The 15,611-nt window shown below is 43.7% G+C and overlaps 1 protein-coding gene across 20 annotated transcripts in view; it reads right to left on the bottom strand.

Moving 5' to 3' along the window:
* CACNA1D (calcium voltage-gated channel subunit alpha1 D) overlaps nt 1-10,858 on the bottom strand; it is a 185,439-nt gene extending 174,581 nt beyond the window's left edge. For 8 of the 20 annotated variants that reach the window (XM_053377812.1, XM_053377828.1, XM_053377814.1 and 5 more), the window contains exons 1-3: nt 9,928-10,844; nt 5,058-5,376; nt 3,696-3,801 (exon numbers count right to left, since the gene is read on the bottom strand). In XM_053377812.1, the coding sequence (XP_053233787.1) occupies nt 3,696-3,801; nt 5,058-5,376; nt 9,928-9,967 (465 nt within the window). In that variant the 5' untranslated portion in view covers nt 9,968-10,844. Of the gene's footprint in view, nt 1-3,695; nt 3,802-5,057; nt 5,377-9,927 lie in introns of all 20 variants that reach the window. The other 12 variants (XM_053377830.1, XM_053377808.1, XM_053377816.1 and 9 more) reach the window with 4 other exon arrangements.
* Between the last annotated feature and the right edge of the window lie 4,753 nt (nt 10,859-15,611).

Below are 15,611 nucleotides of genomic sequence, written 5' to 3'. Positions count from 1 at the left end.
TAAACTTTATAATCCGCCATATAAGTCACCTAATAGAGAAGCTCACATACTGATATTATTCACTAAAGTGAACTGCTCACTGTCAGTGTAATCAGTTATGCTGCTAGTGATGCACGTGGTCTGTGCAACAATAAAATAAAAATATCTTCCAGATCTCAGCAATTCCTTTTTACCCTTCACACAATACGCAGAAGAATGTCTTCATTTCCTAACGTAGACAGGGAGTGCCACCAGTGTAAACTAAAACTTAATCTATTATAAAAGAGGCACTTCTACTGTTTGCATTCAAGGTGCACAATAGATGATGGCATTGGCAGATATTCTTCCTATATGCTGCTTTGTTTTGTTTGCTTTTTACTGAGTTTTATAAACAAGAATAATGTTACACAAATAAGTATACCAAGTTTTCTCATGTCATTTGTATATCACAAAAACAGCATAATAAATATGGAAAAATATCCACAGCATATATTTCATCATTAGTGATCAACATACAAGTTCTTGGTTCATGAATTGGTTTAAACAATTAGGAAGAAAAAGAGAAAAGAAAAGGAGGGAAGAGGAGGAGGGAAGAATGGCGAGTGGGGTAGGGTGGTTATGCTTCTTTTATTCTACTTAGTGGGGAGGGGTTGTGTCAGTGTTACTTGTAAGGGTTCTCTTACTATTCATTTGTTGTGTTTCCTTGGTGGTGAGAGAGGTTGGGGGTGGCTTAGGGCGTAGTTGGTTGTCTTTGGTTGGCTGTAGTGAGAATTGTGCACAAGCAAACAAGCTGTCACCTTTCCCCTTCTAAAGTTCAGAACCCTGCCAATCATATGTAGTCGGGCTGTCAGGTTAACCTAAAGACTGTGGGTGCCACCCAATGCAGCCATACGCAGAATGGACCCATTCAAAGCACTAACAGTCTGGACTAGTCTACCCTGCAACATGGGCAGCCGATCTGTGGCCAGCCCACCCTGATTTATAGTCAGTAAAATTTACTGTAAAATACACAATTCATGATACAGGGGCTATCAATTACGTACAGCGGTACCTCGGGTTACAGACGCTTCAGGTTACGCGTTTTCGGGTTGTGCACCACACCGAACCCGGAAGTACTAGAACGGGTTACTTCCGGGTTTCGGGCATGCACAGAAGCGCTGAATCGTGAACCGCACATGCGCAGACGCAGTGCTGTGGGTTGCGAACGTGCCTCCCTCATGGATCACGTTCACAACCCAAGGTTCCACTGTACTGTAGAATTAAATATTACAGAGCTGTTGTTTTTAAATGTTCCTCATCCATCTAAATAGCTTTGTATGCAATAATCAATTCAAATAAATTGTAGCCAATTAAGCTTTTCCTCACTGCTCAACAAAGTCATTAAGGATTTGTGCAAATGTAAAATGTATTTCTCTGAACACACAGTTGCATAATACATACAGTCCAATGAGAGCTCTATTGCCAATACCCAGTGTAAAACTCTGTGAAAAATCTACAAGTTTTTTTTAAAGAAATGTCAAAGGCATTTTTAAAAAATAAAAGCAAGATGTATAAAAATAAAATACTTAAACTTGCTCATGAACTAAGCAAAAACGATTGGTTTTGGACAAGGCGTAAAGGTGCAAAGTTAAAACAAGATGAACCCAGCTAAAATTCAATAAATTGCCAGCCTCTGATGCAGACAGATGCTTTACCCACTTCAAATAATGCTTTATGATATTGGTTATTAGCACAGACCTCCTAGTGGATTGACAGTGACACAGAGATTTGTGTCCTAAATTTCTGGGAGCAAAAACAGACTGCTCAGACACACCGCTACATAGATTGTTCTTTACAGTGACCTGAATTGTGCTGTTTTTTCCGGTTTTTGTTGTCTGTAGCTGTTTAATATCATAATCTCAGTAAATTAAGAATACCGAAGGCATTGTGTGTGTGTGTGTGTGTGTGTGTGCGTGTGTGTAAAAACAGGTAACCAATGTTTTAAGGGGCTTTTCAAACAAGTGCCTTCATTGTACAGTGACAAAAAAACCCCAAAAGAGAAATAAACCAACACTATTTAGTATTACAGACTTCAAAGCACTCCTCATATACAGAATCTCAAGCCAAGATACAAGCAAGCAAAAACTGCATATCAAGAAATGTTGAATTCTTCCTATTTGGTTTTATATGTTTCAATCAAAAGATACCAAAGAAGTATTTGATTGTACCTTTAAAAATACTAAACTGAGGATGATAAGCACCAATATATTTTAAAAGATTGAGAAAATAATGACAAAATCAATCGTGACTAACAGAATCAAAAGATTACTCAGATCTATTTATTTGGGGCTGGCAATATGCTCAAACAAGGATTGCAGACCACCTCTGCTTTCATCTTAGAAGGATGTACATGATTTGTTAGAAATAAATCAAACTGCACAGAAGGCTTAAAAACTAGCTTGTTATCTAACATGGGAAATTTTTCACATAGGACACTTTAAAAAAAATCCCCCATTCATGAACAGAAATCCCAACATGAGGAGGTGGCGACATTTGAACCGTCCCTAGGTATGTTTTCCAAGTCACTAGACCATAGGTAGGCAAATGAAGGCCCAGGGACCAGATCCGGCCCAATCACCTTCTAAATCTAGCCCACGGACGCTCCAGGAATCAGCGTGTTTTTACATGAGTAGAATGCGTCCTTTTATTTAAAATGCATCTCTGGGTTATTTGTGGGGCATAGGAATTCCTTCATTCCCCCCCCCGAAAAAAAAAATATAGTCCGGCCCCCCACAAGGTCTGACGGACAGTGGACCGGCCCCCTGCTGAAAAAGTTTGCTGACCCCTGCACTAGACCACAGAGTCACAATGTATGGGGAGGGGGGCAGTTGTGTTACAGTATGAGAAATGTAGGTGTTCACTGGAAGACACAGGCTGTCATATATGAACTCTAGAGGATCATAAAATGATCCTGTGAAAAAGGCTGGAGAGATAACTTGCACAGCAGAGAAACTTCTTTGGGTTTGGGGAACCATTTTATCATGCAGTCATCTACTAGTTTGTAAACAGTGATTCCATGGGCAACAGAGACTTTCCACTAGCAGAAGAATACCTTTGGATACAAGTCCATTGTTTTAATATATAAACCTTGGTATCTGCTGCATTTACATGGGTCAAACCCCACTGATGCTCTCACTGAAATCAACAGCATTATGATACCCTTTTCCTCCAGCGTCTAATCTTTTAATTAGGGAGCTAACTTTGTCCATTACTTCCCAGTAAATCCTTATCACAGAATAATGCATTTGAAGGTACATCTCTATTGATAATATAAACCATTCAATGCTACCATGATTTTTATTTTAAAATGTGAAAATAATTGAAACTACATGAATAGAGAAATAAAAGTTCATGTGAGGGCTGAGCACTAAGACAGCAGACGGTATAAAACATCAGCAACATAGAAATCCCATTACTGTGTTCCTCAAAATGCATTTGTATCGCGCCAAGAATTATCATAAACCATCTTATTATATCAGAAACCAGAGCGTGCCTATTGGAACTGGCAACCAAAGCAGCAAAACACATTTTAGAATGTTGGTTCTCATCTCACCCACCCCAACTAAATGTATAATTCATTCCATACTTTTATTAAGGTTTCATGTACATTTTTTAAAAAAAATTAAAGAACTTCAAGCACAGGAGGGAAATCCAAAAAAAAAACCCCACATACTTACCAAGTTTTGATTTGTTGAATTAGAATCATCTTCTGGGAATGGGATGTAAACAGCTAAGGCCACACAATTGGCAAAAATAGCCAGTAATATAAATATGTCAAATGGTCTGAAGTATCTTGTTAAGGAACATCCAGTGTTGGGATATATTTATATACAACTCAGTCTAATTCCTCACTAATTTCTGCATTAAGGACAATAGGCTTGTTTCTGAAGTAAAACTGACATGTTCGGGCTCTTCTTCTGACTGATGGAAGTGACAACCCCTCCTCCACAAGCATCCATTATATTGTCTCATCTAAATCTTTTTCAGCACATGACCTTTCATCAATGCCCTCTTTTTAGTAAGAAACTGCACAATTACATTATTTCACACAATATATATACAGATTATAGATATACAGATTATTAGCTAGGGAGAAAAATGTAAGAACATGCTAGTGAAAAATCTGTAGCATTTATAGAATATAAAAATAACAGTTTTGACCAGCCACATTCTTATGCATGGGTTGGTTCAACTGAAATTATAAGCTGCAATCCCATTTACCTCTGAGCAACCCCAATTGAACTCAGTAGGACTTAGTTCTGGCTAAAAATGTATAGGGTTGTGGGGTTAGTGTACTAACTATATCAAAACAGGCATTTTTTTTAAGCAAAGTAACATACTACCCATCTTGCCCAAAAGGCTCTTCTGTACATTCATTTTTGAAGCACAAATTTATCCTATCAGAACGAAGTTCTAAATAGTGATGACACAATGAAGTCTCATCTTGTGGCATCAGGTAATTTGCTTTAATAAGCATATATGAATCTATGCATGTGTATCTAAAACACCTCAACAATAGCTTAATAAATGTGAAATAAATCCTGAAGTCCAAAACACTATGTATTAAAGGATATTTTTAGAACTGCATTTTAAGAACACAAGACCTTGTATCTAAAGCTTCCATAAAAGTAACATTCACTCCTCTCTGCCACATTTCGTAAGTCCAAATCAACATGGACAGGCTATAACTTAGCAGTTTTAATCCCCTACCCAGGCTGCTTTTTCACCCAGAGGAGAAAATCTAACAGGGAAGATTTCGCCACCATCACCTCAGATGAATAAAGGAGGCTTGGGGGGACTGATTTTTAGTTGGGAAAGGGTTAAGCAGCTTTTCTCTACTGACATTTTCTCCATTCCAATTTCCAACTTGCCCAGGCTGATTTTGGTTAAAATGAAAAGGGGGGGGGGAGCAGGAATACAGCGATAATACAGAATTCTGTGAAATATGTAGTCTAAGCCCAGGTCAATGTCTTTGACACACTTTTGAGTATTCAGAGTAGAGATGGTAAGAACAAAAAAACACTCATAAAAAAGGATACTTCCATTCTACTATACCAATGCAGGCTCTCCGGATTGGGTTATTGAGGGATAAACAGAAAAGGGCCCGGGCTGGCCGACTGTTGGATGTGTTACCCTGTTTTTTGCTCTTGGCATATTGCTGGCGTTTTCTTTGGGACAGAGATCCTACAGGTTGGGCTGGGGTGGTGCTCATGCTTTGGGCAGCCTTGGCTTGTCTAGCAGCATCAATTGCAGCTTGCCAAGATAGCACAGTTTGCTTGGATGGTGCTGAGCTGTTCGACTGGAGAATTGGTCCGTCACCAGGAAGAGGAATTTTGGTGCTATTTGCATAGCTTGCTTCTGTAGGAAAAAATGGGAAAAGGGGAGAAGAAGATGCATTTATCCTGTTTTAAAATAATCCTGTCCTTTTTAAACTGCTTGTGAAATACTATCTTTCACTATATTTTCAAAAATTTTAATAATAATTATTATTATTATTATTTAAAGACTTGGGGAATCACATTAACAAACATTAGCATTTGTTTTGACACGTTCTGAAGTTAACACACCCTGAATCCTCAAGGCATATTAAAAATATATCAAAGAAGCTGAATTCAAATCAATCAAACCAATTTTACAATTGATAAAAGAGTCCAGTTTCCAGTTAATAGAAGTTTCTTCATTTGATTGTTTGGTACAAACTGCCTCCGCTTGTTCTGAATGTAAGAGCAAACATTACGGATTCTCTTAAATCCATAATATGTGAAGTCATTTCAATCACTACAGAAACTGGAATGTATCCCTGCTGACATAAACAAACAAGCAAACCAATCCTTTCAACATAAATATGCATTGCTTCTTGGCTAACATAGTAATTCTCTCTTTGATAACTGAACACACTTTCCCCAAAAGACAGTTATCTTTAATGCTATACAGCAATTACTACTACTATGGATCCACCAATTTTGTCAAGCATTATTTGTGTTTGCTACTAACTCTGCTCCTTTTCTGAGGCTACTGACGTACAGAGGACTTAGGCAGAGTAGAGTTGCCTGTGGCTTTGTACTGCATTTTGAAGAAACTCAAGATTGCCTCCAAATTACAGCATGAAAACAGAGGCCACCACTGCATCTCTCCAGGCTTGGGAGAGGGGTGAGTCTTGTCTCTTCATGTTACATTTTGTCACACTGCATTTTGCAGACTCCTTTGGGTGGTGTGACAGAAGACAAGGTATGGGGGAAGACTGCAATCAACCTGGCAGTCAAATTTGTGAACCCTTGATAATAACTAGCAACATGCCTCCTGTGATGACGGATAAGAGAACTTCTATAGAGGGAAGGCATGTATATTGCAGAGCACCCTGGGGTGGATTTTGCTCTCACCACAATACTGTCCCAAGAAAAGCTATTTATTTCCTCCTGTTGAAATGAATGGCAGAAAGTTAAAGGCTACACTCAGAGATACCACAGAATGGGGGGGGGGGCTGATTCCCTAAACCAGGCCCCTAAGTCTAAGTTTTAAAATTAAAGCTATAAACCATCCTGATATCTGTTTCTTGGACATGTCAGAGGGTGACAGAATGGTTACATGGTAGTCAGAATTGTGGGCACAGATTTTTGGATGTCATTCAGCAACAAGAACATCTGTATAATGAAAGCAGCTTGTGTTGTTTTTCCCCCCAGAAGCCCTTTACACACACCACAGCACACCCAGGTATACTAAATTCATAGCATCTACAAGACAAAGATGAAGCTGGTGGTCTATGGAAATGTACCTTTTTTGTAAGTATGTACCTTTTTTAGATTTTAAAAGCTAAAGACTTAATTCTTAACAGCCAGCCTTCTGCAAAACTCTTATTATGGTGTGCATTCTTAATCAAAAAGTAGAACTGGAACATCAGAATCTGCTCTGCTTGTGGATTCTAAATATTTAATTAACTCATTTCAGAGAGAACCTGTTGCAAAGCCAATGCCAATGTACGTTTTACTGTTAGCTTATACACCCAGCACTCACCCTCCTCCTTTCTCCTGCTGACTTGTATATTGAATCAATGCTTAGGTGCCCCCAGTCTTATATCCTTTTCTACATCCTCCATCTATTAGCCCATATATAGGCTATATATAGCCCATAGCCACCCATATATAGCTTGTCACTGCTAATCCAGGAGTGGCCAATGTGTGATCCTCCAGATGTTGCTGGACTGCAGCTCCCATCACCCTTCAACAATGGCCATCTAGAGAGCCACAGGTTGTCTGGCTCCTGTTGTAAAGCAAGCTAAGCAGATAATGAAAAATCCAAAATGAAAGCAGGTAGGGATAGCAGGGGGAAGGTGCCCTGATCCCCATAATGGCCATTGTCTACAGTGTCCTAAACTTTGGTGTTCTCCTAACCTGTATGGGAGGACAACTGGGACTGAAAGACCCAGCTTGGGTGCTCAGAGACGAAGCAATAACAAAACACAATGTGTGAGACTGCAGAGCATGCTTATTGCATGCAATATGTGGAGGTTGGGATGAGAACATAAGAAGAGCCCTGGATGATCAGCGAAAAGGCCCATCTGACCAGTGTTCTGTTCTTATTGTGGACAACTGAATGTTTATGGAAAAAGCCTGCAAGCCAGACCTAAGTGTCACAGCACTCTCCCCACTTGTGTTCCATAGCAAATGCTAATCAGAGGCATGCCACCACCAATATTATAGACAGTATACAGCCATCATGGCTAGTAGTCACTGATAGACTTATCCTCCGTGAATTTGTCTAATCCTCTCTTAAAGCCACCATTGTTACTATATCCTGCAGTACTGAAGTCCATAGTCGAAGTGTGGCTTGTGTAAAGAAATACGTTTGTCTTCCAACATTCAGCTTCATTTCATGACTCCAGATTATAGTATTATGAGAGAGTGAGAAAAATATGCCTTTTCTGAACCTTTCCCAACCCTACAAATATACTTTTCCAGATACAACAATCAGAACTGAACAGAGTCTTCCAGATAAACTTGCACCATAGATTGGTATAGTGGCATTATAACATTGGCTGTTTTATTCTCAATCCCCTTCCTTATGTTCCATCCCTAACGTAGAATTTTCCCTTTCCACAACTGCTGCACACTGGCTCAACACGTTTATCGACACCTGAACTTATCCTTTTCCTGCCTTTTTTTGTACATGCATTTAGTAGGTGCCTTAACTCTCAAATCAAAGGTTTTTTGATCCTAGAATACAGAATAACATTAGCAATGAAACTGGAATCTCTCTAAAGTTTACAATTAAAGGATTGTTCGGAAGAAGCAGCCTAAATTACAAAGAAAGAAGATGCAACGGACCTTGATAAGGATCTTAGATTCTAGCCTACCAAGTGTGCCTGCTCTAAACTTGAGGATATATGTGAGGGGGGGAAGACGAGGGATGCAAAGGAAATTAGAGAAAGAGAAACTGACAAGAAGCTTTGCACAGGCAGGGGGTGAACTAATATCTTTTGATCACTGCTCTTCAGACAGAACAAAGATGTAGCAATGATACCTTTACAAATGCTTTTTCTCCCTTTACTGGGGGGGGGGGCGGTGTTGCCATGTCCTGTGCTCCTTTGCATAATCTAGTGACAAGAACCTAGTTGTAGCTTCTTGTGCTGCTTCACCTCCAGTGCTGTGAGCACATACAGAGATGCAAAACAGAGGTTGATTGGGGGACAGCTTAAGATGGCTCCCTTGGGGTGAGTGAAGGTTGGGGAGAAGGTAACTCTTGGATGTTGCTAGCATGTTTCCCACAGACCAAAGAATTAATGGATCTTGCATTAAATCTCAGAGAAGGGAGAGGGGGACAGAGTCAGAGAATGATGAGTGGCTGGCCCATCAGATTGCACGGGTCACATCAGCAGCTGGGTCCATTGCTAGGTTACCCAAGGAGAAGAAGAGTTCCTGCCTCAGGTGACCGTTTGATGCAACAGCAACGTTGTCAGATTCACTCTACAATTATTTCTCCTAGAACCGTTTCGTAATTCCGCCCCCTCCTCCAAGTTGCACTGCTTTCTCCTTCTTCCTCCCCCCCCCCGCACTTCCGTCTTTCTATTTTTATGGGATGTCAAAAACGAAGGCGGTCAACCTCTTGACCCCTCTCCTTGGCAAAGGGGCACCACTGAAAGTGAACTTCCAAAAGAGGGAGGGGGGCTTATCTTGCCCCTGGCGCGCGCGAGGAAAAGCACGCGCGCGCGTGCGATATCAAAGTCGCTGTCAATTTCAGGAGAGATGAATCATTTCCACGCAGCTCGCTCTCTGGGAGAAAGAGGAGCGGGAGGTTGACGGGGGGGGGGGCAGCAGCAGCGCCTGCCCGAGCCTGTTTGCAAAGGCGATTAACACACACGAGCCCCATGTGTCGTCTCTCCCTCGGCGCTCGGCGAAGAGGTGGAAGGGGGAGGGAGAGAGCGCTGCTCGCCCGCCTTCCGCAAGAGCCTTAACCACCACGGCACATGCCCGGGGCGCCCACAGCAAAAAACCAAAAACCCCAAACCTCCCGTCGAAAGGCGCCGCGTCCCGCTTCTCGCCCTTCCTTCCCTCCCCAGCCTCGCGGCGAAAGGCAGACGTGCGAAATCAATGCAACGCGCTCCCGCGGGAAGGGGAGGCGGCCGCGGGGAGCCCGCGCACCGGGGGCGGCCGCGGGAGGCTCGCCCGCCTTCGCCTCGGGAGCCTGCCATAACCCCGTGACCCCCAGCCCTCCAGCCCTTCCTTTCGCCAGCCCCTTAATCCTCCCCGCGGTTCCCTCCTCTAATCCCAACATCCCCAAAATCCCTCGCTCTTTTAATCCCAAGGCATCCTCCTCCTGCTGCTGCCGCCGCGGTTCTTGCTGCTTCGGGAGGCGGCTAGGGATGGAGGTGGGGGGCTGGAAGGTGAGGGCGGGCGCCCAGCGGGCGGCTCTTACCATCAGGGAGCTGCGGCTGCTGCTGCTGCTGGGGCATCATGGTCACTTTCTTGCGGGGCCCCCGAGATGCGGGCGCCGCTCCTTTCGTCCTCCTTCTGCCCGTCGCCGCTCCAAGCCAGGCGTGAGGCGATGCCCCCCTCTTGGCCCTTGCCCCTGCGCTGCCTGCTATCCGGCGGTCCCCATGATGGCAGGGCGGGCGAGCGAGCGAGAGGGCAAGGGCTTGGAACGGGGTGGATGGGAAGAGTCGCTGTGGCTACTACAACAACCGCCGCCGCCGCCGCCGCCGGTTCTTCTTCTCCGCCGCCGCTGCTTGCAAATCCCTTCGAGTTTGGGCCAACATGACACTCACATCCGGGTGACACGGGCGCTCTCCATCCCTAGCAACCCGCCGCCGCCGCCGCCGCGGCTGCACCCTCTTCCCGCCCCGGCTGCCGCCTCTCTCGAGCCCGCAGCCGCTGCCTGGCTGCCTCCCGCGCAGCCGTCGCCACGCGGGTTAACTCTCTCGCGCCTGCCGCCGCCGCCACCTGCTGCTCAGAGAGGAGGAGGAGGAGGAGCAGGCGGGCGCAGCGAAGGAGAGAGGCAAGCTGAGCCGCGCAGTAAGCAGCCTAGAGGCGAGCTCCAGACCGGCGTCCACAAATAGCAAAGAGCGCGCCGCGGCCTTAACCCCTTCCTCCCTCCTCCTTCGCGCTCTTGAAGGTCTTGGAAGCGGGAGAGCGCAACTGCGTTGCGAGGGGGTTCAAGCCCGCCGGGAGACCGGGCCCGCCTCGGGCGTGCAAGCTGCGCTTCGTACTCCCAGAAGAGCTGCGTGCGTGCATGCGTGCGTCTGGGCGTCTGACCCACCTCTAGCTCCTCTAACTGGGCGTGAGCCTCTCGCTAAGGCGGCCGGGCGCGTATTTGCCACCAAGGGAACCTCCAGGGTCAGAGACTTGCAGCGCCTGGGCTTTGCGCGCGGTTTTGCCCATATGCGAACTTCCGGTGGCATCTGGGCGGCGGATGCTGCTGCCCTGGTAAATAAGAGCAAGGGAATTATGGAGGGAGGCCTTGCGCGTGAGGGATGGGCGCTTTTTACACAGAGGGGGAGAAAGCAGCAAAAACTACCCTGAAGCTTCTTGTGTTGCACACGTGTTTGTGAAAGCTGGCAATGTGGGTGGAAGAGAAAGCATCTCTTCCTTGTCACCCAGGGGAATTTTACACTTGCCTTAGGTCAGGACCAGCCACGTGTTGAAAACGCGACGGCCAGCAGGCTGTTCATATTGGAAGAGGTGAAGTTGTGGGCAGGATGCCTTTTCCTCCTTCCCACTGCAATCCATATCTGAGAGTTAGGAGGGAAGCGTTTCCAGGTCAGATCGTGTGCATGCGCTGACAGACTCAAATGAGCCCACCATCACCATGCCTTTATTTTATTTTTTAAAAGTAAAGCACTGTGGAGGAGGCTTGATGTGGCTCCTCATGACTGAAGTAAATGCACTGTGCATATCTTCTTTTGTTAGTACACGAAGAGTCAATCAGCTTGACAGGGAACTTTGACACTCAGGGAGGGAGGAGAGTAGGTGGGTTTCTTCCTTACATAACTTGCACTGCTCTCTCTTTCATCATTTCTTTTCCCATTTCTCCTCTTTCCTCTACTGCCCACTTTTGGCTGGAAAGGTTAGCCAGGGAGATTGGTGCTGGTGGCGGCAAAGATGCTCTGGTCAACGCTGAGTGTCCCTGTTTGCAAAATGGCAACTCCTCCTTTCGCTGCTTCCACTATGGGGCAAGAGAGTTTGTCTGGCATAGCTTAGAATGGCTTGAGCGGAATGACATATGAGAGTCAGAAGATGGAGGGTTAGTTGCTTTCTCTCTCACTTAACTGACAGAGACTCTTTAGGCACTGTGTGCACCCTCTTTGCAAGGCACACGGAAACACTTAACTAGCTAACTAACGCTCCTTCTGCTTCTTGTCACACTAGTGCCTAGGTGGCGAAGAGGCACTTTGCTTTCCTCTACCGTCCTAACTACAACTTCAGCAGCCTAGTCTTGCCACTGAAAATGACAGGAGTAGTTTAGAAAGATTGTACTTATGCATCTTTCATCCATCACCTTCCATGATGTATGCTTTCAGATCTATATCCATGCCACCATTTACACCCACTTATTGATCCCCTGTTCATTCCAACCTCTCTAATGAGCCAATACCGTACCAGCCACTAACCTGTTCTCTTTCCATGTGTAATAGAGGCAGCCAGTTTTATCTAGATAAATATACAACAATAACCTGACTTGGGTCCTCATTGCTCACATATTGAGGAAGCAACTTCTGCCAGTCCCTCCCCCTTAATCTGCAGCCTCACCTATCATTTCCCACCCAGTTTCCAACAGTCCCCCAACCCTAAGCAGGTTTTTTGCAAGAGGGGATACAGGGGGCTGCAGAAAGAAGCAGGAAAGCCCAATTCCATGAACTTCAATTCAAAGAAAAGAAGTTAGGATCCAAGGCAATGTTTCTAAGTGTTCTCACACTGCTGACATTTTACTTTTGCAGCTCAGATAGCATATAGTTTAGTAAATACATCAAGTAATTTAATGCAAATTATTTATCTTTGTTTTGACAATCTGGAGTTGTAATTTAAAAAATAATATTTACATTAATACTTCAATATCATAATTTATCATGTTAGAACTGCATATGAAACACTTTAATTAAATTATCCAATGAAATAGACGCTAATGGGGGGACTTCCGGTTAGCGCCAGCGCTTAATGGCGGATTTCTCCCGGAGCTCCGGGAGAGATCTGCTTCGTAGGTTCGGGTCCTGCAGCTACGGCGGAGCGAGGACCCTCAAAAAATCACAGGCGCGTAGCCTGTGAACTGGAGACTCGGCGGGCACCTTTGCGCCCCCCCGACGTTCTGAAATAGCCTTTTTAAAGGCTACGGATCAGCGGAGGGTGTATGGAGCGGTGCTGAGAGTCGCTTTCACCCAGCCTGCGAAGCGAAGCCGCGTCGCCATTAGCGGAGAGCGCTGACTTCTTCCGGTGAATTTGGATTAAAAAGAGCAACTTTCCGTGAGTAGGATTGAGCTTTAAAACATAATTGGACGTTAAAATTAAAGAAATTGGGCACCGAGACGGATAAGCATCAAAAAGGAAGTCTGCTTTCCGTTCTGTAGCAAGACCAAAGCGAAAGGCATTTAAGCTGTAACTTTCTGACAGGAGAGATTTGCAAACTAAGAAATCCACCACCAAGCAAAGAACTCCCTCCCCCGAGGGCAGGAGGGGGGGGGAGAAGACTTTAAAGTGATTCCCTGCTTGTTTTAAAAGAAATTGAACTGTTTACCGCTGCTTCTTTACCTGGGGGTCGGACTGCCGGAGAAAAGGAACCGGCTAAGGACTGTCGCTACAAGAAGGTTAAAAAGTAACTGTAATACCGACTTTGGTTACTCTCAACTTGAAACATCCTATTTTGTTGCACAGTAAGTTATCTGCAGGATACTATTGATTTGGATCTTTTACAAAGAAAAAAGAATAACTGAAAGGGACTAGGAGGGCTTTTGTTTTTTTGGAAGGTGTGGGAACAAATTGAAGTTAAAGAACTGAATTTATGCCCTCTAGAGGACTTGTGAATAGTTTCAGCAACAAGTGGAGTTTAAAACCTGAGAACTTTTTTTTTTGACAGCTTAAGAGTGTGGGAATGACCTTGAGTGAAAGACTTTGTTATGGCAGATGGTAAACAGAAAGAGGACTCACAAGAAACAACTTTGAGATCCGGTAGACAATACAAAGTCGATCTTTCTATGCAAAGAAGGGCCTCTGTATCAGGGGCTTCTGGAACTGCAGCTGTCACAAAGGCAAAAGTGAAAATAATGTCTTCAGAAGAAGCATTTGCAAAGGCATTGGGGAAAATAAATGACTCTTTGGAGGAACTAAAGAAGCAAGGCGCTGAAACAAACAAGAAAATTGAAGAAATCTCTGGGAAAATTGATTTAAATACCAAAAGTATAACTGACCTCGGGAACAAAGTGAACTCTAATGCAGAAGCAATTGGGAAATTACTGGAAGATTCATCCACAACACGAAAGATAGCTGAGGAAGCTAAGGAAATTGCAACTGCTGCTGAGGAAAAATTTCCACCGGTGTACAGGAAATTAGATGAGTATGAGCTGGCACTCTCTATGCAGGATATGCAACGCAAGGAGAAAAATTTAAGGATCAGACTTGTGCCGGAAAAGGAAGGAGATAACTTGGTGGATTATTTGACAAAAGAATTTTCTGACTTTTGGAAGCAGGAGCTGAATAAGGAAGAATTTAAGATAGAGAGTGCATTTAGACTGGGAATAAGGCAGAGGAAGAACAGACCCAGAGATTGCTTGATAACTTTAAGATCAAAGGAGGAGAGAGACAAAATACTGAACCTGCACTATCAAACAACCCTTCGAATTGAAGATTTCCACATTGAGATTTTTAAAGACATTCCCAAAAGTATTTTGGATGCAAGAGGCCCTTACAAGGACTTGGTGACACTGCTGAAAAGGAACTACATACTATTCAGGTGGGAGTTTCCCCAAGGCTTGTCTTTTAAATACAAGGGGAAGAAAAGAAGAATAAAGACAGTGAGTGATAAAGACAAGTTCTTGGGAGAACACGAAGAAGACCTACAGAAAGAGACGTTTCCAGGACAAGGACACCCTTCAAGCAAGGGACCACTAGATACGGACACGGAACCACCGACAAAAGACGAACAACAACTGGGAGCTGTAGGAGGAAGTAAATAACCCCATCATGGCCTTGCAACTTCTAACCTGGAATTGTAACGGTTTGAATAATCCCAGAAAAAGAAAAAATATATTTCATGCTTTAAAGAAAGACCAATTGGACTTGATTTGTTTACAAGAGACTCATGTGACAAGAGCACATAGAAAATTATTAATAAATAAGAGATTGGGACAAGAATTTATATCTTCAGACAGAGTAAAAAAGAGAGGAGTGGTGATCTACGCAAAGGAAAATTTGCAACCGAAACAAATCTTCAAAGATGACCAAGGAAGATATTTGGCAATTGAAATTCAATTTCAAGGAGAAAAATTTTTGATAGTGGGAATATATGCACCAAATGAAGGGAAAGCAGAATTCTTTAAGAAGTTGCATGAGATTTTGATGGACCATATGGATTACAATTTAATTATGATGGGTGACATGAATGGAGTAGTTTCAACAAATATGGACAAAGCACAAAGACAGGTAATCACAAAAGACGGAAGACTACCAAAAGCTTTTTTTGAAATGACTGACAATATGGACTTGATTGACATTTGGAGAACAAAACACCCATTAGAAAGAGAGGGAACCTTCTTTTCTGAAGCCAAAATGACATGGACACGGATTGACCAAATTTGGGTGACTAGCAGTATGGCGTCGAACATAAAGAAAGTGGAAATCTGCCCAAAAACCTTCTCCGACCATAACGCAGTAAAGATGGTGATGAAGCAAACAACAACTGGCTCCTTCAGATGGAGAATGAATGACACCTTATTTAGAGACGAGGAGATTTGCAAGAAGGCCCAAAAAACTTTGAAAGATTATTTTGAAATCAACTTAAGGACTAAAGTAGAAAAAAGAATAGTATGGGACGCAAGTAAAGCCGTGATGAGAGGGTTTTTGATACAACAAAATTCATTAAAGAAAAGAAAGCAAAATGAGAGGAAAGAGAAAATC

This window comes from Podarcis raffonei, chromosome 2 (assembly GCF_027172205.1).
Source record: "Podarcis raffonei isolate rPodRaf1 chromosome 2, rPodRaf1.pri, whole genome shotgun sequence".
Taxonomy (NCBI): domain Eukaryota; kingdom Metazoa; phylum Chordata; class Lepidosauria; order Squamata; family Lacertidae; genus Podarcis; species Podarcis raffonei.
Note: the sequence above shows the minus strand (reverse complement) of the source record. Positions and strands in the feature narration are given on the sequence as shown.